General features: G+C 44.8%; 1 protein-coding gene across 1 annotated transcript in view; it reads left to right on the top strand.

The window, feature by feature from the left end:
• Positions 1-16683, top strand: part of stpg2 (sperm-tail PG-rich repeat containing 2) — a 70702-nt gene extending 54019 nt beyond the window's left edge. Inside the window, 2 exon segments of the mRNA XM_030738109.1 lie at positions 15271-15471; positions 16076-16683. Of these exon segments, the coding sequence (XP_030593969.1) occupies positions 15271-15438 (168 nt within the window). The 3' untranslated portion in view covers positions 15439-15471; positions 16076-16683.
• The last annotated feature ends 6318 nt before the right edge of the window (positions 16684-23001 follow it).

Genomic DNA, 23001 nt, shown 5'->3' with positions numbered 1-23001 from the left:
TTGGGGATGCCATGTTTGACATCACAGGGCTAAACCAAGCAAACTCTGGGAATTCAAAATGTCTGCTTACCTATCACCTTTCTTGACATTCAAGCCAGGTTATCGTACAAGATGTAATCTTTTTGGATGAGCTTTTGTCACTGCTCTTTCTGCTCCCCATCCTCTTCTTTCTCTTTGCTTTATTTCTTTCTCCTCTAAGAGGGATTTGTAGCTGTGGTAATTTTTCTCCTGTAGCAAAACTGTTGAAACATCTGATATGATCCTCCTCCCATCTCAACCTGTCCTAACCCCAGCCTTTCTCCCTGCCAGGAGGTTGGGTGGTAAAAGCTGTATTGAATTGAAGTCCATTTTGCCACATCAAGTGTTTGTCTGAAGTTACTTTAACCATCACAGAGAGCTTTAAAGATGGTAGATAATTGGCTCAAAGTAGGAGTAAATTGTTTTTGCTAAACTTTGTAGCAGTGTAGTTACACTGCTACAAATATCAGCTAATAATGCTTTCTGTAGAAGTGAATTGAAGATGAGTAAATTAGGCCCCAGGTTCTGCTCCATTGGCTGCCCAAGAGTTCCTTGAGCATAGTTTTTTATCTTTCTCCTGGCCGTGTATATACTTCATTTGGGTGCACTAGATTCTCCTGCAGTAAAGAGACATGCATGATAGGTCAGTTGGAAATTTTTTGTAGGTGCAAATGGACGTGTATTGCAATGTTTTAGAGGTGAACTCTCCAGTGTGCTAAGTGTAAACTAGAAGAGGCTCCTGCCCACCTTAGAAAGTAGAAAATACATATGTTGCAAGCCCGTCAGTAACTTCTAATCTGAGCTAACAAAATTCCTTAAACTAGATTTGGCAAAAATTTGTTTGGCAGTTTACAAGTTGAAACTTACATTACTCACGGTGCCTCTTACCAGAAGTCACTGCAAACAGTTTTGCAAGTGCAACCTTCCTGTGATCTAAATAATCCCAGATGTCCATCTGATATTCATACATATGCATAATGCAGTAAAAGCCCCATTCAAGAAATAAAAAAATGATTCTATTGCATTGTATGCGATCATATGGCTCCATTTAGCTCTAGGAAGTCGAGTTCCTTTTTAATGGTGAAATGGTGAAATGCAAGTTTAAGCTCGTTGCTCAGTAATTAGCTGTGTGACTGTGAATCTATATGACACCACAGGCCATGCAGCGTTAAATATAGTATGAAGTGGAGCAGAGAGGGAGATAAATAAGTGCTTGTGGAAGATGAGCAGGCAGAGTATAGGATGATAGTAATGAGAAGGAGGCAGGGAGGGGTGAGAGAGAAAGGAGAGACGGTGATAGAGGTGAGACAGTACTGAAAGAGTGGTGGAAATGTGTAGGGGAACAGAAGCAGAGAGACAGAAAATTGAGCTGCTGAAGAGGGTAGTTAAATTCAACAGCTGGAAATGTGTTCTGAGAGTCTGAAATCTGAAGCAGACTTTTCGTGTAATGGAACAGTAGCTATTTCGGCATAAGTGTGTGGATAATCATTCATCCATATGTGCGTAATGTCACAAAGCTATCTACTTGAGAAGCATTTGTCCACTGTGAAGGTTCATTTAGAGTTTCCATTAAATACACTATGTGAGGTACCTGCTTGAGTAGGCTTGATTACCTTTCTCACTCATAACACTGTTCTTATTGGCTGAGCTTCATTTAACAGAGAGTGAAGTGTGGAAATATAAAAAGACTCGGGGAGCAGATGTCGAACAGAAACAAATATTAATTAAATGCTGTGGTCTTTACTGATGCTGGCCTTGTACAAGACACATATGGAGGCAAGAAAAGTGTATTGACTTGAAATAAAAAAAAAATCAAGTGGTAGTTTAATAATCATAGAGTTCATTTTTGACAAGGGTATGCATTAAAGTTGAGCAGACAGTGGTGACTTCTTCAGTTTGTATCAATAAAACTATGCTGTGCAAGTATATATACTGTATGTATATATTGGCACTCTTAATAAAAATCTACTATTAGGCTCCTATTCATTATGATTTAGAACTTAAGGTTGCAGCTGACATGTAACGAAATGCTTCTTATAGTGTGCTGTATATGCATTTTAAGGGCTCTCACCATGTGGGAGTTTTCATATACTTACTTTTAATTTTTGCTGTCTTTGGGAAAAATGTTGATGAGTTGAGTTTTGAGTGTATTTGACTACAGTAATCCCTCACTTATCGCAGGTGTTCCATTCCAGGACCACCCGCGATAAGTGAAAATCCGCGAAGTAGGGACGCTATATTTATTTTAATACTTATTATTTTATTATTATTTTAGTAGTTATACACTATTTTAAGTTTTTAGAAAACCTTCCCACACACTTATACACCACATATATACATTACTGTACAACACGTACTACGCATTTGAAGAACGAGTACCGCCAAAACCTGCGAAACAGCGAAAATACCGTAATAAATATTTTACACTAATATTGATTGAAAACCTGCGAAACAGCGAGTCCGAGAAAAGCGAACCGAGAAAAGCGAACCGCGAAGTAGCGAGGAATTACTGTATACAGTACACTTAATGTGGTAAAGATACTTCATTGGGGGAGTTGTAAATACCTTTTAAAAAGAAAATGAATGTAGGACAGATTGTAGGAATGAGGTCACTGAGGTCTGGACCTTGGTATTTATTTTTCACAACAAGAATTGGCACGAATCAATGTGTTACGGTCTAGATGTCTTTTATTTTGGAAAGAATCTATATAAATACTATGAAGTTATGGTTTATACATGCAACATTCCGCTTCCATATTTTTATATTCACCGATTTTGGCCTTTCAAAAGAGGCAAGTTGTGCAAAATAAAGTTCTTTATAGTTATAAATTTGCACCTCTAGGACCTACTCTAGCCTTTTCTACTGGTCAGTGGAGCACAGGTGCTACACTTTAAATATGATGCATTAATAGAAAAAAATCTGAACTTAACTAATTTCTGAACTCTGGTTACAGCCCTGGGCTGAGGCGAGACCACAGCTATTTTGGAACTTTGTGTTCATTTTGTTCTCAACTATACACTTGTAGAGTTTTTGTGACCACTGTGGCTGTGGCTTGGTTGGTAGAGCAGGTCACCTTGTAGGAGTCGGTGGAAGGAGACACGAGCAGGTATGTAGTCTCAGCTTTATTCGGTAAACTCACAACAAACTAGAACTCCAAATATAAACCTGCAAAGGAGGAGTCAAGCCCTTTTATCCCAGGCCTCTCTCTCCCGCCTTTTCCCTATCTATTCCGGTCTCTCTCTTCGCAATAAGAGCTTGGGGCATTCTGGTGTGAAATGTGCATATATGTGGCCACCACACAGGCCCCCCCTGAACACACAGAATGGCAAACAATACAATAATAAAAACAGCAACCATTTTCAACTCAACATAGCAAAAATAAAATACCACATCAAGAGTATCTCCTAGGGGGTTTAACAAGGCGGCCGCTACGGCTGTGCTTGGCGACCACAGGTGGTGAAAACGAGGGAGGGGCATAGCCCCGACTACGGCGAGACTGCCCCCTCGCAGGGGAAAAAACAGCAGCTGGGGGCAGGTCCTCCGAGTGAGGCATAGAAACGGGAGGACGACCGCGGCGCGGAGGTTGGGCCAACTCAATAGGACCATCCGGAAACATGTGAGCAGGCTTAAGGCGATCCACCGAAACCCGCTCCTGACGACCTCCCAGCTCAACCAAAAAATCCTTAGGTCCCACCTCTAGCACACGGAATGGACCATCATAAGGAGGTCGAAGTGGAGAACGGTGCGCGTCATGGCGGATAAAAATGTACTTGGCAGACATCAGGTCCTTTGGCACATATGACTGTGGAAGGCAGTGATGCGCCGCTACTGGGGCCAAAAACCTATCATTCCCCGGGAAAACCGGCCCGCTCCTTTTGTCGGCCCCCGAAGCAGATGCACCAGGAAGGAATTCCCCTGGAACCCTCAAAGGCTGGCCCAGGACCAGCTCGGCTGAAGAAGACTGCAGGTCCTCCTTAGGTGTCGCACGCAGGCCCAGCAGGACCCAAGGAAGGCGGTCAACCCAGCTGCTGTCCACCAGCGCAGCCCGTAAGGCAGCCTTCATGGTACGGTGGAACCTCTCGCAAAGGCCATTGGCCTGCGGGTGGTACGCGGTAGTGCGATGGAGTCTGACGCCAAGGTTCTCCGCACAGCAGTCCACAGCTCAGACGTGAACTGAGGACCCCTGTCAGATGTCAAGTCAAGCGGTACGCCAAACCGAGATACCCAGGAGGAGACGAACGCACGAGCAACATCTGCTGAGGTGGTTGACGCCAAAGGAACTGCTTCAGGCCACCGAGTTGTCCTGTCCACCATTGTCAGGAGATGGGTGAAACCCCGGGAAGGGGGAAATGGACCTACCAGGTCTACATGGACATGTTCGAACCTTCTCTGGGGTATGGGAAAGTGCTCCAGAGGGGATTTGGTGTGTCGTTGCACTTTGGCGCGCTGACAAGCAACACATGAGGAAGCCCACGCCCTGACCTCTTTCCGGAGGCCGGGCCACACAAACTTGGCCCCTACCAACTTAACTGAGGCTTTAACTCCTGGGTGCGAAAGAGAATGAACTGCCTCAAAAACCCGCCGACGCCAGCAAGCAGGAACCAAGGGGCGAGGCCTGCCCAATGAGACGTCGCAAAGTAGGGTTACGCCACTATCCTGAAATGAGACATCTTCCAAACGCAAACTGGACTCGGCCGCCTTAAAAGCCTGAATCTCCGTATCCGTAAGTTGGTCAGCAGCCATGGCAGAGTAGTCCACTCCCAAATGCACAGAACTAACCTGCGCCCTGGACAGACAGTCAGCCACCCGATTACACTTGCCGGCGACGTGCTGAATGTCAGTGGTAAACTCTGAAATAGCAGAAAGCTGCCGTTGCTGCCGTGCAGTCCATGGTTCTGAAACCTTTGCCATGGCAAATGTGAGAGGTTTGTGGTCTACAAAAGCGGTAAAGTCACGGCCCTCAAGCAGGAACCGGAAATGACGCGTCGCGAGAAAAAGGGCAAGGAGCTCCCTGTCAAACGTACTGTACTTTCTCTCCGCATCCCGAAGCTTCCTGCTAAAAAAGGCGAGGGCTGCCAAGCACCACCCACCCATTGTTCGCACACGGCCCCGACTGCAAAATCGGAGGCATCGGTAGTAAGGGCAACAGGCGCCTCGGGAGACGGGTGGGCCAGCAGGGCAGCGTTGGCAAGAGCAGCTTTGGCACTGTCAAATGCCTGCACCCGCTCAGGTGTCCACTCTATCTCTTGGTTGCCTTTCTTGCCCTTAAGTGCATTGTACAGAGGGTGCATGAGGTGAGCAGCCCGGGGGATGAAACGGTTATAAAAGTTCACCATCCCCAAAAACTCCTGCAGGGGCTTCACTGAGGAAGGGCGCGGAAAAGCAGAAACCGCCTCCACCTTAGCGGGCAGGGGAAACGCCCCTTGGGGCGAAACGAGGTGTCCCAAAAACTCTATGGCCGGCAGACCGAACTGGCATTTAGCTGGATTCACAATCAAACCGTGCTCACTGAGACGCTCAAACAACTGGCGGAGGTGCACTGAATGCTCCACGGTGGAAGGGCTGGCAACCAGTATGTCATCCAGATAGACGAACAAAAATGGCATACCACGCAAAACGGAGTCCATGAGGCGCTGAAACGTCTGTGCCGCGCCCTTCAGACCGAAGGGCATTCGCAAAAACTCGAAAAGGCCAAAAGGAGTGATAACCGCGGTCTTGGGCACATCACGCGGATGGACAGGAACCTGATGGTATCCCCTCACCAAATCCACCTTTGAAAAAAGTTGCCCCCGCAAGATGAACCGAAAATCTTGAATGTGGGGAACCGGGTACCTGTCATTAGTCGTCGCATTATTAAGGCGCCTAAAATCCCCACAAGGGCGCCACCCACCGTCAGCTTTAGGGACCATGTGCAACGGGGACGCCCACGGGCTGTTTGAGCGGCGCACAATACCAAGGCGCTCCATGTTTGCAAACTCCTCCCTGGCTATCGCTAACTTCGCGGCATCGAGACGGCGTGCACGCACAAAAACCGGCGGACCCACAGTGGTAATGTAATGCTCCACACCATGTTTAGCTACGGCTGCAGAGAAGGTGGGAACCGTGAGGGTGGGAAACTCGGCAAGCAAACGCTGGTACTCATCACCTGTGGCAAGCATGTTAGCGAGGGGCAGGGGGCCAGGACTACCAAGTGTACAGGGGTAGGTATCAAAAGACACAGCATCTATCAAGCACCTATTAGCTACATCGACCAACAACCTGAAGCACACAAGAAATCAGCGCCGAGTATAGGTACTGACACAGACGCTATCACAAAGTCCCAGTTAAACTGACGTCCCTTGAAACACACAGTCACCAACCTCATTCCATATGTGCGAATGGGGGTACCGTTCGCCGCGTCCGGCAGGGGTCCGTGACATTGTCCCAAGGCGTCCGCAGCTGAAGCCGGCATGATGCTACGCTGAGCACCCGAGTCCACAAGCAGACGGCGTCCCGAAGCAGTGTCCTCAATGAAGCAGCTTGTCCGAGCTGCCAGCGCACACAGCTGCTAGTGAGCACTGGCCCTCTCGTTTCCCTGGTGCTGGAAGGTACACGGCGGAATGCAGCGCTTCGCCTTCACTCCGAACCGGCGATGATAGAAGCAGAGCACGCTCTCCTTCCTCCGGCGCTCTGCGACGGCGGCCACAGCACCAGCTTCTCTAGTCTCCGTCCCTTGTAGAGCCGCACTCGGTAAAAGTGCATGCACACCGGAATGCCTGGATGCCAGCAAAATCTTGTCCGCCTCTTCAGCTAGCCCGCGGTAATCCTTGGCCCGTATCAGAGCGGAGCTGGCTAGCGCGGTGCGCACGGGAGGGGGGAGCTGGCGCAGGAACAGATGCGTAAAGAGAAACGAAGCGTCGCCCGGGCCGAGCAGAGCCAGCATGTGCTCCATCAGCTCGGAGGGTTTACCATCTCCCAAGCCATTCAGGGACAACAGGCGATCAGCCCGCTCTTCGTCTGAAAGCTGATAAATCCGCAGCAGGTTCTCCTTCAGCGCTCCATACTTGTTAGCAGGCGGCGGGTCCCGGAGCAGTCCCATCAGCCGGCGGGTAGAAGTCCAGCGCCGCGACGACATGGTAATACTTGGTGTCGTCTGAGGTGATCCCGCGGAGGTGAAACTGGGCCTCCACATGCTGGAACCAAGGCTCTGGATCGTGCTGCCAGAACTCCGGGAGCTTGACCGTGGCCGCAAAAATAGCGGGAGAAACGGCGGCGGCTCCTCCGTGAATCGCCACCTTATCGTGGTGGAGGGGTTTGTGTGTCCCAGTGATCCCAGGAGCTATGTTGTCTGGGGGCTTGTCCCCCTGGCAGGGTCTCCCATGGCAAACTGGTCCTGGGTGAGGGTCCAGACAAAGAGCGGTTCAGAAGACCCTTATGAGTGAAAAAACAAGGGAACAGTTTACCCTGCCCGGGATAGGGTTACCGGGGCCCCACCCTGGAGCCAGGCCTGGGGAGGGAGCTCGAGGGAGAGCGTCTGGTGGCCAGGCATTAGCCCGTGGTGCTTGGCCGGGCGCAGCCCGAAGAGGTTACATGGGCCCGCCCTCCTGCAGGCCCACCACCTGCAGGAGGTGTCGTAGGGGTCGGGTGCAATGTGTGTCGGGCGGTGGCCGAGGGCGGAGGCCCTGGCGGACCGATCCCCGGCTATCGAAACTGGCTGTTGGGACATGGAATGTCACCTCTCTGGTGGGGAAGGAGCCTGAGCTAGTGCGTGAGGTTGAGAGATACCAGCTAGACATAGTTGGGCTCACCTCAACGCATGGCCTGGGCTCTGGAACCAGTCTCCTGGAGAAGGGCTGGACTCTGTTCCAGTCTGGAGTTGCCCTCGGTGAGAGGCGGCGAGCTGGGGTGGGTATTCTTGTATCCCCCCGGCTTGCTGCCTGTACGTCGGAGTTTTTCACCGGTGGACGAGAGGGTAGTTTCCCTGCGCCTTCGGGCTGGGGAACGGGTCCTGACTGTTGTTTGCGCTTATGCGCCGAATGACAGTTCAGGGTACCCACCCTTTTTGGAGTTGCTGGGTGGGGTGCTGGAGAGTGCTCCATCTGGTGACTCCATAGTCTTGCTGGGAGACTTCAACGCTCACGTGGGCAATGACAGTGAGACCTGGAGGGGCGTGATTGGGAGGAACGGCCTGCCCGATCTGAACCCGAATGGTGTTTTGTTATTGGACTTCTGTGCAAACCACAGTTTGTCCATAACAAACACCGTGTTCGAACACAAGGATGTCCATAAGTGCACATGGCACCAGGACACCCTAGGTCGCAGGTCGATGATCGATTTTGTAATCGTATCATCAGATCTGCGGCCGTATGTTCTGGACACTCGGGTGAAGAGAGGAGCTGAGCTGTCAACTGATCACCACCTGGTGGTGAGTTGGATCAGGTGGCAGGAGAAGATGCTGGACAGACCTGGCACGCCTAAACGTATTGTGAGGGTGCGCTGGGAACGCCTGGCAGAAGCCCCAGTCCGGGAGATCTTCAACTCCCACCTCCGGCAGAACTTCGACAGCATTCCGAGGGAGGCTGAGGACATTGAGTCCGAATGGACCATGTTCCGCACCTCCATTGTTGAGGCTGCTGCTCAGAGCTGTGGCTGCAAGGTGGTTGGTGCCTGTCGTGGTGGTAACCCCCGAACCAGATGGTGGTCACCGGAGGTGAAGGGAGCCATCAAGCTGAAGAAAGAGTCCTATCGGGCTTGGTTAGCCTGTGGGACTCCGGAGGCAGCTGACAGGTATCGACAGGCCAAACGGAATGCAGCTCGGGTAGTGGCCAAAGCAAAAACTCGGGTGTGGGAGGAGTTTGGTGAGGCTATGGAAAAAGACTTTCGGACGGCATCGAAGCGATTCTGGCAAACCGTCAGGCGACTCAGGAGGGGAAAGCAGTGCTTCACTCACACTGTTTATAGTGCGGGGGGGGTGCTGCTGACTTCAACTGAGGCTATAGTCGGACGGTGGAAGGAATACTTCGAGGACCTTCTGAATCCCACTGACACGCCTTCTGTAGTGGAAGCAGAGTCTGGGGATGAGGGGGATGACTTGACCATCACTGGGGGTGAGGTCACTGAGGTAGTTAAACAACTCCTTGGTGGCAGAGCCCCTGGGGTGGACGAGATTCGCCCTGAGTTCCTGAAGGCTCTGGATGTTGTAGGGCTGTCTTGGTTGACACGCCTCTGCAACATCGCGTGGAGATCTGGGGCAGTGCCATTGGATTGGCAGACCGGGGTGGTGGTCCCCATCTTTAAGAAGGGAGACCGGAGGGTGTGCTCCAACTTTCGGGGGATCACACTCCTCAGCCTCCCCGGAAAGGTCTATGCCAGGGTGCTGGAAAGGAGGGTGCGTCCGTTAGTCGAACCTCGGATTCAGGAGGAACAATGCGGTTTTCGTCCTGGTCGTGGAACGCTGGACCAGCTCTTTATCCTCTCAAGATATTCGAGTGTGCGTGGGAGTTTGCCCAACCAGTCTACATGTGCTTTGTGGACTTGGAGAAGGCATTCGACCGCGTCCCTCGGGGTGTCCTTAGGGTGGTCCTGCGGGAGTATGGGTGTCGGGCCCGTTGTTGCGGGCCATTCAGTCTTTGTACAACCGCAGTGAGAGCTTGGTCCGTATAGCCGGTAATAAGTCGGATTCGTTTCCTGTGGGTGGTGGACTCCGTCAGGGCTGCCCTTTGTCACCGATTCTGTTCATAATTTTTATGGACAGAATTTCTAGGCGTAGCCAGGTGGCGGAAGGCTTCTTCCTTGGTGGCCTCAGAGTCTCATCTCTGCTTTTTGCAGATGATGCGGTTCTGTTGGCTTCATCGGGGGGGGGCCTCCAGCTCGCAGTGGAACGGTTCGCAGCCAAGTGTGAAGCGGCTGGCATGAGAATCAGCACCTCTAAGTCTGAGGCCATGGTCCTCAGCCGGAAAAGGGTGGAGTGCCATCTCCGGCTCAGGAACGAGTTCTTGCCTCAAGTGGAGGAGTTTAAGTATCTCGGGGTCTTGTTCACGAGTGATGGGCGAAGGGAACGGGAGATCGACAGGCGGATCGGGGCTGCTTCTGCAGTGATGCGGACGCTGCACCGGTCCGTCGTGGTGAAGAGGGAGCTTAGCGTAAAAGCGAAGCTCTCGATTTACCGGTCGATCTACGTTCCTACCCTCACCTATGGTCACGAGCTTTGGGTAGTGACCGAAAGAATAAGATCGCGAATACAAGCGGCAGAAATGAGTTTCCTTCGAAGGGTGGCTGGCCTCTCCCTTAGAGATAAGGTGAGGAGTGCGGCCATCCGGGAGGGGCTCAGAGTAGAGCCGCTGCTCCTCCACATCGAAAGGAGCCAGTTGAGGTGGCTCGGGCATCTGATTAGGATGCCTCCTGGCCGCCTCCTGGGTGAGGTGTTCCGGGCATGTCCCACCGGGAAGAGGCCCCGTGGTAGACCCAGGACACGCTGGAGAGATTATGTATCTCGGCTGGCCTGGGAACGCCTTGGGGTCCCTCCGGATGAGCTGGAGGAGGTGGCTGGGGAGAGGGAAGCTTGGGCTTCTCTGCTTAGGCTTCTGCCCCCGCGACCCGGCCCCGGATAAGCGGAAGAAAATGGATGGATGGATGGACGGCGGCTGGTGAGGAAACGGCGGCGGCTGGTGAGGAAACAGCGGCCGCGGCCGCTGAGCTGTCGTCAGCAGACATGTTCTTTAGTCGGGGTCACCAATGTAGGAGTCGGTGGAAGGAGACACGAGCAGGTATGTAGTCTCAGCTTTATTCGGTAAACTCACAACAAACTAGAACTCCAAATATAACACCTGCAAAAGGAGGAGTCAAGCCCTTTATCCCAGGCCTCTCTCTCCCGCCTTTTCCCTATCTATTCCGGTCTCTCTCTTCCCAATAAGAGCTTGGGGCATTCTGGTGTGAAATGTGCATATATGTGGCCACCACAACCTACTAATTGGAAGGTTGGTGGTTCGATTCTGGGCTGCATGCCAAAGTATCCTTGAGCAAGACACTGAACCCCAAGTTGCTCTCGGACGCAAGCGTTGGAGTGTGAATGTGTGTGAATGTTAGATAATAAGCACTTAGCTTAGTTGTATATGGAAGTGCTTGGGTGAATGAAAACATGTTGTATAAGTACTTTGAGTGCTCAATGAGAGTAGAAAAACACTATATAAGAACTAGTCCATTTACCATCTTGCACAGTTGTGATGCTGTTGTATTGCCAAAGTCTGTCAGCATCCGCACTGACCTTATGTAAGTTCCATCCACACTTTGTGTCAAGCAGACAGACTCAAGAGGTGAGTAATCTGTTTTTTAGCTGACTGATGAAAGCAAGAATGCTCATTTAGGAAAGATAATTTGCTCATGTGTCACTTGCTGAATGTGTAAAATGACTTGTGATGTCATGTACCTGACCTGAGCTTATGACTGTGCTGAGAATCAAAGGCTGAGGTAGTAAGAGTTTGTTGTGGCCCAAGAGTTCTCAGATTAACATCACATTCTTTTAACCACATGGTTGCAGAAAATTTTTCTTACCAGGTAGTTTTAGTTTCTTTTAAACCACACCAAACTTCTTAAAAAAATGGTTATATTGCTCGTTATGGAAGTTACCAATAAAGTTTTGTTTGGCAATGGGGACTTTTTGTCTCTGTAGTTGCTTGTGTGTGTGGGCATTGCTTTCCTCTGTGCACTTTGAGAGTCAGCATATCTTGTTTTGCTAGATTGTGTGTAACACATACTTGCATTGCTTCACTGTGTGTAGGTGGTGATGCATGTGTTATGGGGAAGAATGTGCATCCTGCACTCCCTCTTCTGTGCTAGTGTGCACGCTTGCATATGTCTTCATACATACCAAGTAACACAATCACCACCAGCACCAATTACCAACCTGCAATTTTCCCCTTTACCTTCTCCCCTCTTTGACCTATTGAAGCATCCTATAATCTCCCTCATCATTGCCATGCCAATGGTGTAGTTACTTCCAAGGGCTCTTCCCCTATCTCCTCGACCTGCCGAGTAACCCCGAGGGTGACCTGGAGTTGAACCTGCAACCCTTTTCCCATTAGGATCAATACTGAGATCTGAGCAGTGCCGCCAATGTGCTCAAATCCTGCTGTGGCACCTTTGGCATACTGATGTGTGCATGTCTGTGTGTGCACGTACGTGCTCTCCTCAGAGGTTATATGGAGGTAGTGGGGGGTGAGAGAGAGAGAGAGAGAGAGAGAGCTTTACACAAAAGACTCCTTGGGCAGTACCTGGGTAGTACAGCTGATGCATTAAGTGTATGTGTGTGTGTGTGTGTGTATAGAGCATATCTATGTGTGTATGTCTGTGTTTTTTGTAAGGTGATTTTAAGGGCAGACTTTGAAGCAAATGTGTTTTTTTTCCTCTGTAAGGATTTTTTTTCACATTCCCCTTGGTAAGACTAGGGACTAACATACTATTTGTGATTTTAACCTTATTGGCCCCTCTCTCTATAAGCATATCAAAAACGATTAAGCCCTTCTGATAGTTGTTTAATTATAAATTATTTGGGACCTATACCATTGGGTTTTTGGGCAATAGGCGGGGTATATCCTCAACATGTCACCAGTCCATGGCAGGGCTGAACCAAATATTTGACTATAAAATTATGTACACTATTTAGTATAAAATTACTTCAAAGTCTGCCTAAACTCCCTCAAGCAATCTGTGTGTTAGTGGCTTTTTTATCTGTTAAAAGGTGCCATAAAACTTTAGTAAGCAGGATCATACACTGTCAGCGAATATACTGAAATTCATCTAGACTACATCCAGGGTGGAAAAATTACTTCATTCCTTCTGTTTTAAAGTCAAATGACAACCACACATGAATCCTCAATTTATTGCACTATCCTCCAGTTATTCATTTATCCATCAACAATATTTTTGGTTAATTTTCTGTTTCTTTTCTTTCCTTTTTTCAAAATATACTGTACTGCAAAAGTCTTGAGCCACCTGTCATTTCTTTATATTTTATGTCCAAGGAACCAGACATTTTTCTTTGGACATTAGCTGCTTTTCACTCATTCTCAGTCCAGTCCTTGTAATTAAATATTTTCAGAGGAATGTTGATTGTTAAGCCAGAGATAAACCAGTATTTTGTCTACACATAACAGACAACATAGCAAAGAACCAATTTTAACCCTTTATTGAGCAAGTGACTATTTTTGGTAATTTCACACACATAGTATGACACCATCCTGCATCTCAGTGAGGTTAAGAAGCATGTGGTCTTGAAAAATGTGGTCATGAAGAAATGGCCAAATGTTATTTAAAGTTATAATGATAGTAATGTGTATGTTGTAATGTTCTAAAAGGTGATGTAATGAATCTGTTGTTCCATTCACCATGGATGTGTTTTTCTTGTACACGTCTTGGAATTTTTCCTTGCCACTTACGGGCAAGGAACCAAATATGGTAACTTCACTGACCTTGATTTTATACATGAAAATGAAACATTTTGAAAAATGTCATAAAAGTAATTAATTCTTGGTATGCCCTCCAATAATACTCAAAGGTTGAAAATTTGAATTTCAAAGTATTTCAATGAGTGCCCTATAAAAGATTAAATTGCATCTTTAGGCACTTTGTTACAAGCAGCCTGTTGCACAAACACATCATTGTTTCCATTTTTTTGTTGAATCTATGAAAAATGCCAAAGATAACGCAGTTTGACAGCCATAAAATTGTATTTTTGCACCAATAAGGTGATTCCCAAAGAGCTGTTAGCCAAAAACATGACATATCTCAGCATGGTGTGCAGTGTGTCCTTTAAACATTCTGAAGAAACAGGACAAGTGGAGGACAGAAGAAGTGGCAGGCCTAAAAAAAAAAAAAAAACTGTCTATGGTCCTTCAGCTGATCTATCCACTGTTAACTGAAGCTTCATCAGAAATAGTGTCAGTGGAAGAGTGGCTGTCAAGAAGCCATTTTTAAGAAAGAAAAGGCTGAGGTAGGGCTGGGTCATATGGAACAAAAATAATATCTTGGGATTTTTTAGCTGAATGGCGATATACTATATATATATCAATATTTTTTCTTCTCAAAAGGTATAAACAAAAAGGCACTTCTGAGTCAAAGCTACATGTCCCAAATGTCACACAGGCACTTTTACTAACATTCAGCTGTAGATTTACATGAGAAATTGCTTAAAAATAAATTATTGGCATATTTAAATAATAATGCTCAAAAAATTTATGCTTTTTTCTGCCATAAAAAGACTCACAGCTGTGCTATTAAAATGTAAACAGAAAAGATACAGAGCAAAAACAGCAAAAGGCTGACTTATTCTTTAAAAAGTCAGTCTGCAGTGAAGCAGACTTCACCAAAGTGCTTCCTCCTGTGTGTACTCCTGTACATTAGGTACTCTGTACAAATAACAAAACATGTAAACAGACAGAATGAACAAAATTCCATCCTTCAGTCACCAGGATTTTAGCCAGCTCAGCAAATCCATAGACATAGGTGCTGATGTATCACAGCAATGGGCCCACCCATTCAATGCGGGTCTATTTATCCGATGGCTGCATCACAAACACATGAAAAAGACCCACTTCCGCTATTAAGGTCACATGACTTACGGTACAAACCAACTTCCGCTATGGAGTTACGGTATGATGGCCCCCCCTCATACCTGCAGCCAGAGGGTCCCGGGCAATGCCAAAGTGTACGAATGGATGCAGTATGAAGGCTGTATGTACACAAAACATGGTGACAGTGGTGGATTTCAAGTTTCCAAAACTCTCCAAAAGTTACCTACGTCACTGGAAAAAGTTGCTAAATTTGTCGCTAGTCGCCTTTTGGAAAAAAAAAAAAAGTTGCTAGGGGGGCCTGAAAAGCCGCTAACTCTAGTGACAAAGTCGCTAAGTTGGCAGCACTGCCATGTTGTTACTTTCTGCGTGATTTAAGGGTGAAGCGCGAGGGAGAGAGGCGGGGCAGTGTGAAGCTGTGCAGAGACAAATTGGGAGAAGACAAAGGTAAACTGGTGGATCTACAAGGATGATTGTAACACAACATAGACTATATTGATATAAACAATATTGTCTCATCTTATATTGCATGTGAAAATATATCGATATTTCTTAAAAATTTGATATAATCACTAGGCTGGGGTATGCTAAATTACATAAGAACTGTAAGAAATAAGGGATTGGCTCAAGACTTTTGCACATTACTGTAATCCTATTTTACTTTTCATCATCCTTCAGTGTCACTCGTCTCTGTTTATGTCTCTGCAGTTGAGTCCAGGTATTACGAACACACTACTGAAGGGCACCTTTAATGTGACGCTCAACAACCCTCTGAGTCCCTGCTGCTCCCCCTGTGTGGCCAATGGGCCTTTAACGGCCCACAAGACCATTAAAGCGGTCACACCCAACACCTTTATCGCCACCAGCAGTTCATAGAGCTCTTTGTCGGTCAAAGTTTAGAGATGAAAGGTGAGTGGGGGAAAAGGTCAGTCCTGATGTCATCACATTTCAATTCATATTCTGGGGAACGCATATTTTTCATGAATATTTATGTTATATTCATTCCAGTTGAATGTATAATAGATAATAAGTGGGTTTAATAATTGAAAATAAGGTAAGTTCATTAATGAAATGACAGAAATGTGAAATGATATGTGATACGTATTGTAATTCAGAATAAGGCTTTAGGAGGTTTTTAGACTAATTGTGATGGTGACAGTAATAATTTTATGTGTTGTATAAGTATCTTTCGGTATGCATTTGGTGTTGTTTCTACTCCCAGCCACTTTTTGAAAGCTTATGTCTGCAGTCTGTCCAAGCTATTTGTTTTACTGTGTGTGATGTTTGTGTTTGAGTGTGTGTCTAAGCCCAAAATGGGCTATCAAATAACAGAGAAGTTCCCTAGAGCTGTTGTTCTGGTAATAGGTTTCAGTTTTTCAAGTGTTAGAAATTGCCCTCAGAGTAAATTACAGTTAATTTAAGCAAATTATAACAGCCAGTATCTTTTTAAACATCAAATTTGCTGAGCATAATGCTGACTGATTAACATATTTGCTTTTCCTTAATGTTTTAGGCAACACTTCAGAAGAAGATGACTTTGCATTGCTCACTGTCACAGAGTGATATACGTACTATGAAATTTACATCTAAAGTTGACTTATGTATCAGTTCCCCCTGTATTACCACTTTATCGATAACATTGATAAGGCATTCATATGAATATTGCCTCAAATCCTTTGTTAACTTGCTATTCGTCCATAGGGCATGTTATTGTCTTAAAGCAAACACCAAAAGATCCAATCTGACATAAATGAGACAAAGATTAAATATGTTGTAAAAGCTTTGCTACTGTCTTTTTGCTTGTTTGACAGTAAAGCTAGATGAATGCTAGCACAGATCACACGCCTGATGGGGCGTACACACAGGAAGAGACAAATGGCGATGTGGCAACCAGAGGAATGCCAATAAAATTTAGTGACTTGTGCAGATGACAGTCAATGTAACTGTTGGTGACCCTAAAGGGGTGGGTACTGAGTAAAACTAATCTCGACTTTGAGGCGAGTGATTGAAGCAATCGATGGGAGTGGAGGATACTGCTGACTGATATATGACAGTGTGGGAAATACACAAGGGAGCTGCCTACTCAACCAAGAAGCTGGAATGCCAAGTAGTAACCTACAGTTAAAGTGTTGTGTGGGCAAACTGCTTTATATATGATTAAGCTTTGAACTCACACATGATGTGTGTTAAGCTCATGAGGATTGTCATAAAATAGTTCTTAGTTAATGCCAGTGAACCAGCCCATGAGAGAGTTAGTGAAAATGCTGTTAGAATTCATAGAGATTTGTAGCCATACATTATTGCTTAGCATGCATAAATCATAAAGTAATTCATTATGTACATTTGCAATGACCACTAAAGAAACAAGTCTGAATGTCACATACAGTAGACATGTCCTATGTTCTCACATTGATGCACACATACATGTGCAGCCTTGTAAATACAACACAGATTATCTGTAGTTGAATTACCTGGTGTTGTACACTTGGTTTTACTAATCATGCAGAGAGAGCTGATGTTTGACTGCGGTATGAAATATTAAGCGTACATGATGTTGTGCTTTGATACACATAAAAGTGGAAATAGGCTGAAGAGTCAAGAAGAAGGTTTAGAGAAAAGCTGTGTGGAGCTGTGAAAAAAAGATAGTTAACCTTAAAGAAATTGTTTCATGTTGTTGGAGAGCACTTATTTGCTATCTTGCCAATAGACAGGGGAATGCCACGACTCTCATATGTCTGTGTAAGATGCAGCATCAGCTGACCAGCTACTTTTACTTTGCTGGGAGTGTCTTCAGGAGCAGTGTGAAAACACTTTCTCAAATCAAGGATGCTATTTCACTGGACATTAGGAAATTCAAGCCTGCTAAAAGGTTCCTGACCTTGTGTAGCTAAGATGGGTGGATGTGATGAGGTGATAAAAGTTCGTGATGTTGGATAAACCACTTTTACTGGCAGTTACTACCAGAGAGTGTAGATTTATGCCTCTTTTCTCTGCTGATGGCTCACCATAAATCAGCTACTCATGGCGGTTTGAGTTTTCCTCATTTTCAGACAGAGAGTTAAGTGTTTTAAGAGTCTAGAAGCACAGGTGACACTTTGCGTGTACATCTTGTTGCCAGGATGCAGTTTGGTCATCTGACTTAAAACAAAAATAAAAACTTTTCCATCAAATGACTCAAACCACCCACTCTCCTTTTACTGTGTGGAATGCTTCTTTGTCCTGCTGTGTTCAAAATGTTTCTCTGAACATTCAGAGTAACAGGTTGGACTGAGTACCATGTCTCTGATTGTTCCTGTGGGCCTTTTAGCCTAATGAGGTGTTTACCCCCTATCATTATTCAGCTGGGAGCGGTGCAGAGGGAGATGGAGGAGGAGATGGGAAGGGGAAGACAAGGTAGAGAGAGGAAGGTGAGATGGTAAAGTAAAACTGAAACAGGGGGGAAGCATAAAAGACGATAGCGCTGAAGGAAAAGGAGTCCAGTAGAACAAGGAGAAAAAAAAGAGAGATTGTATGTGGGCAGAAGGAAGATCAGAGAGAAAAGGAGAGCCAGAGGAAGAAAAACAGAGAGAAGGGGGGAAAGAGCCTGGTGTTATTTATGCCTCCCTCGGTGCTCGTTTTTACCTTTTTTCCCCCTGCGAGCTGTTTTACATCGGCGATCTAATTAAATCAAATAAATCACATTGCGCGTGCACACACACACACACATACACAAGCACACACACGGAGCTGCAGCTGCCCCTCCTGATTCTCGGATCATGAGCATCTCCTTATCATACACGCTCCGAATAAATCTCGATTATGGTGCATTACACGGCACATCATTCATGTTGTTTATAGGTCTAAAATATGCAAACAGACCAGGGGCATAAAAGTGATCGATGCTCAGATGGGTTCTTTTTTCTGTTCAGTTTTCATCTCTCACATGGCACCAAGCACTGTCACTTACACATGTCTTTTGTGGGATGGAGACATATTGTATCGTGTCCTTATGCTGTGTCCTCATGATGGCTATTTATTGTCTGTGAATTTTTACTACCTCATTTACTAAAAGCACCATCTCTCCTTCTGAGTTCTTATTAAATGTAATTAACTCTGCCAAACTTTGAAACTGTCCCTGACAGATCTCTTGATAATTGTAAAATGGAGGTAAGTTAATGGGTGTTTTTACTCTTTACTTTGGTTCATGAAATCCGTGGAAAAGAAATAAAAAAAGAAATAACGGCTGCTAAAGCTTTCTTTCCCAGAAATAACTGCCTCTGGGAAATAATTGTTTGGGCATATGTTGTCCAAAATATGTTAGCAAATGTATAATTTTTTGGCCAAACCAAGCATAAAATTTACATCCATATTCTCTGATAAACATAGTTATTTAGTGGAGGCATCTCAACATTTCAAAAAAGACAAAACTGCTCAAATTACTGAATAAGTCCATCACTCTGATGGTTTGAATATATGTTTTTCTCTTCACAGGGTAACACTGAAAATAAAGTTTTTCACTGGATTACTCATAATGGAGCCAGGGTTTTTAGACCACTATATTATTCATCTGTAACTATAAATCTGTATGTCAACCTTATTTAAGTGCTCATAAGCTTTAAGATTTAAGATTTAGATTTAGATATCTGTTTATTTGTCACATCACAGTTTAACACAGTACAATGCACAGTGAATGTATTTTGTACCTGCAACCATATATACACACACATATAAATAAGAAGAATAAAAATAAAAAAAAAGTAATTCACACTATACACTATACTCTATATACTATACAACACTATACACACTTTTATAAATTATAATATTTACATTGTGCAATAATGGTCCAGTTAGGGCTCAGAGTTGAGCAGACGGATGGCTTGTGGGTTAAAAAACTCTTCTTCAAACCTTTCAGTCTTAGCCCTCAGGCAGCGGTAACGCCGGCCTGATGGGAGCAGGGAGAAGAGAGAGTGTCCGGGGTGGCTGGGCTGTTTTAGGATCTTCATGGCCCTCAGCTGCACTGCTTGGTGTAAATGTCCTGCAGGTTGGGGAGGGGTGGTTCTGATGGTCCGTTCAGCTGAACGAACCATTTTGGTATAACATACAAATTGAGAGTTTATTAACAAGGCACTAATAGATTTTCTTGCTGATGATGTAAACAGGATTTTTTTATTAGCTTTTAGAGGCTTTTCCATGTCATCCACACTTATTACTGTTTTTAACATAATTAGATTTGAAATATATTGAAAGTATAGTGTATTGGCTCTGTCTGTTATGTTTTGATGGTTTTCCCATTGTGATTGAGCCTGAGTTACTTTACACTAAAGTTAATCTTTAAGACCATAAAAACTTGCCAGAAGTCAAACTAGGTTTATCAATTATCAATTATCTGCTGACCTTTCCGCTCCTTTCGTCATACATGTAAATTTAATGGGCTATATTTAGCTGCAGTCATTGTGTGATGACAGCTACGCACTCAGAAATACAGCTTGGTGGAAAGCCAGATTAGTGACTTTAATTAAAGAAGATGTACAGTAGTGCAGAAGAATCAATGTGTAGGTTAACAAGTGCTGACAAGGGCAGAGTAGACTGTGAGGCTTTATTAAGATACAGTGAGAAGAATGAGACAGGGTTACGTTCACTGGTAGTCACTTCTGAACTCCTCTCTGCTTCTGTCTACCTTTGTGCCTGCTGTGAGTGATTCTTGCCTTAAAGTAGCGCAAATTGGCTGCTGATGGATATGTGATTTTTTTTTTTATGTGCTGTCAGGCAGCTGCTTGAGGCTGCTTCTTGGGAAATTAAATTTACCAAACAATTAACCTCTCGAGAGTAAAAACTCGTGGGTTTATTGTACTTGGATTACATGGAAAATACTGTCTTGTAATATGAATGATGACTGCTCTTCTGCGTCTATAAGTATTCTGGTACACCAGTCTCATTAAAGCTTTTATGCCTTTTGCCTTTCTTTCTTTCTGTGCCATCATCCACGGAATACAAAATATTTTTATGATTTCCCAGTGTTGTTGCAGGTGTATGGAGACTGATTAAAAATGCAGATGTGATTCACACATTATCAAAAACTAGCTGGACATAAAAAAAAAAAAATCAACAGCATCAACGAAAAATGCATTTATTTTATTCATTTCTGACAAATCGCTGCCACTCCTTCCCTCAGTTCTTTCACACTGATGTAATCTCTGAGTCATGCCATCAGTGCTTTTGTCTCTCCCCAGTGCCTCTCACGCTCTCATTCACTGCAAATTTCTAATTAATACATTTGTGTCTGAAGAACTGTCTCCCTCATTTGCTGAAATTGTCAAATTTCTTTTCTTTTACACATGGCTGCTCAATCGTACACTATTCACTGTAACTATAGCACTGATACATTATAAGCTTCAATGAGGCTTTATGCTGCTTTGTTCCTGCTGTAACCATTTCATTAGTTGTTCCTCCAGAAGTTACAATGATCACTCCCTCCTTGACGTGTATAGAGCTTTACCACTGATGATGATGGTGATCAAAAACAGTCATAATCTCAGCTTACATGCACTGCTTGGAGAGGGTTTAATACACTTATTTTACATGCTCAGGCTTTTACAAATAATAGCGGACTCCAGCCTTATGAATATTGCAGAGTTTTATTCTAATGATGCTTCTAGAAGTTCTATAATAGCTTACTGTGATACACCAAAGCTCTGCCTGTTTGTTTGTTTCTTTGGGCGCCAACTCCTCCTAAATGATCAGGAGCTGAGCAACCGAACTTGGCACACAGGTAGGCCACTGAAGGTTCTTTTTTATATCAGATATTAAGGCGTCATCATGTTGCCTAGCAGTCCTGTAGCAATGGGCTAAAAGTACCTTTTTGTTTGTGTTTTTGTTCAGCATTCATCTAACTATTTTTATTTCACAACAATAAAATTTAATTCATGTCTACATAACTTCAATTTTTAGTTTCTCAGTTTCAACAGGTCCACTTGTTTGCTTGTGAAAAAGTCAAAGCTGTGCAATATGTGGGCCGTAAAGGTTATCTGTGTTTGACGAGTCTATTATGTATCTGCGTATACAAGCATGTTCTGCACTTGTGGTTATTTTTTTGACATTTACATTTAGATGTGATTTAACCTTTGAGTACTGATTGTAGCTTAAGAGCCTGAGATGTGTAGTCTAGTATATTTTTGTATGCTTTAATGATATGTGTAGTTTCTTCACCGATTAATGTTAAAATGTTACATATTAAAATGTACACCTGCAACACTAATGAAAGTCATGCAACAGCTTGGTCATAATTTATATCTTTACAAAGACAATTTTCCATCTTGACTGACTGACCATTTTATTAGGAACACCATGTTAATACTGGGTAGGACTCTCAAACAGCCTCAGTTTTTCTTGACAGGGATGCATAATTACAGGTACAGTATGTCAGCTGCACATTGATGCTGCTAATATCCCAATATCACATCTAGATCAGTTGACTGGGGAGGCCACTGAAGTAAACTTAATTTGTTGTGATATTTGTGAAACCTGTAGGTTTGTCATAGTGACACACACACATATGTACATAAGCTGAAAACAATACCAGCTATGGTACTATATTCAATACAGATACTTGTATACTATAGCTAAGGATCTGAACGTACAAAAAGTCATACCTTATGCCCTGTCTTGCAATACACCAAAGAAAGAAGCTTTTAGCATTCCCGATGCATGTAGAGCACAGAGTACTTTATTAGGAACAGCATACAAATAAATCATGTCATGGTTTATTCTTCTTGCCCTCTTCATCCCGTAGTGGGACACAAGGCTACAACAAGTTCCCTCCACTTAACCCTTGCCATATCCTGAGCTCGCCCCCAGGTGTACCCCATCTCCTGTAGCTCTGCTGCAGCAGTTCTTCTACTTCCTTCCTTCTACTTCCAGCATGATAATGCACCATGTCACAGAGCAGAAGTCATCTACTGTAGATGGGACTTCCACACAGAAGGCTTTTGGCAGGTGTTTATGTGTCTGTCCACGGACAGATTTTTGCAGTCACAACACTTTGCAGGTCTGTGCTTAACATCACAATGAGTCTGAATATTGATGTGGTGTTAGTGTGAGGCCACCACAGGGTGCACTTCAGTTTCCTGTTACATCATTTGATTTTACAAAGTTGCAAAGGTAGTGCTGAGATGTTATGTGTAAATCTTTTGTTTGCATTAGAGCATTTTTGGATGCGAGAATCACGGTCACTGAGCTGACTGGAAATAAAGATGGCTGTTCAACAGTTCTGTGAAAGAGTGTGAAATTGCAAGTGTTTGTGTTTGTGCTGTTTCATGAATGCCTGTGAGCTTTCTTTGTTGTACATATGTGATAGAGAAGATAATAAAGAACGGCTGCCTCCATTTCTGCATGTTGGCAGACGTTGGGAAAATGTGTTCTCGTCACACACCAAGCTTTTCAGTGTGTGTGTGTGTGTGT

Source organism: Archocentrus centrarchus, chromosome 9 (genome assembly GCF_007364275.1).
Source record: "Archocentrus centrarchus isolate MPI-CPG fArcCen1 chromosome 9, fArcCen1, whole genome shotgun sequence".
In the NCBI taxonomy this organism is placed as follows: Eukaryota; Metazoa; Chordata; class Actinopteri; order Cichliformes; family Cichlidae; genus Archocentrus; species Archocentrus centrarchus.
This window is presented reverse-complemented; position numbering and strand designations above follow the sequence as displayed.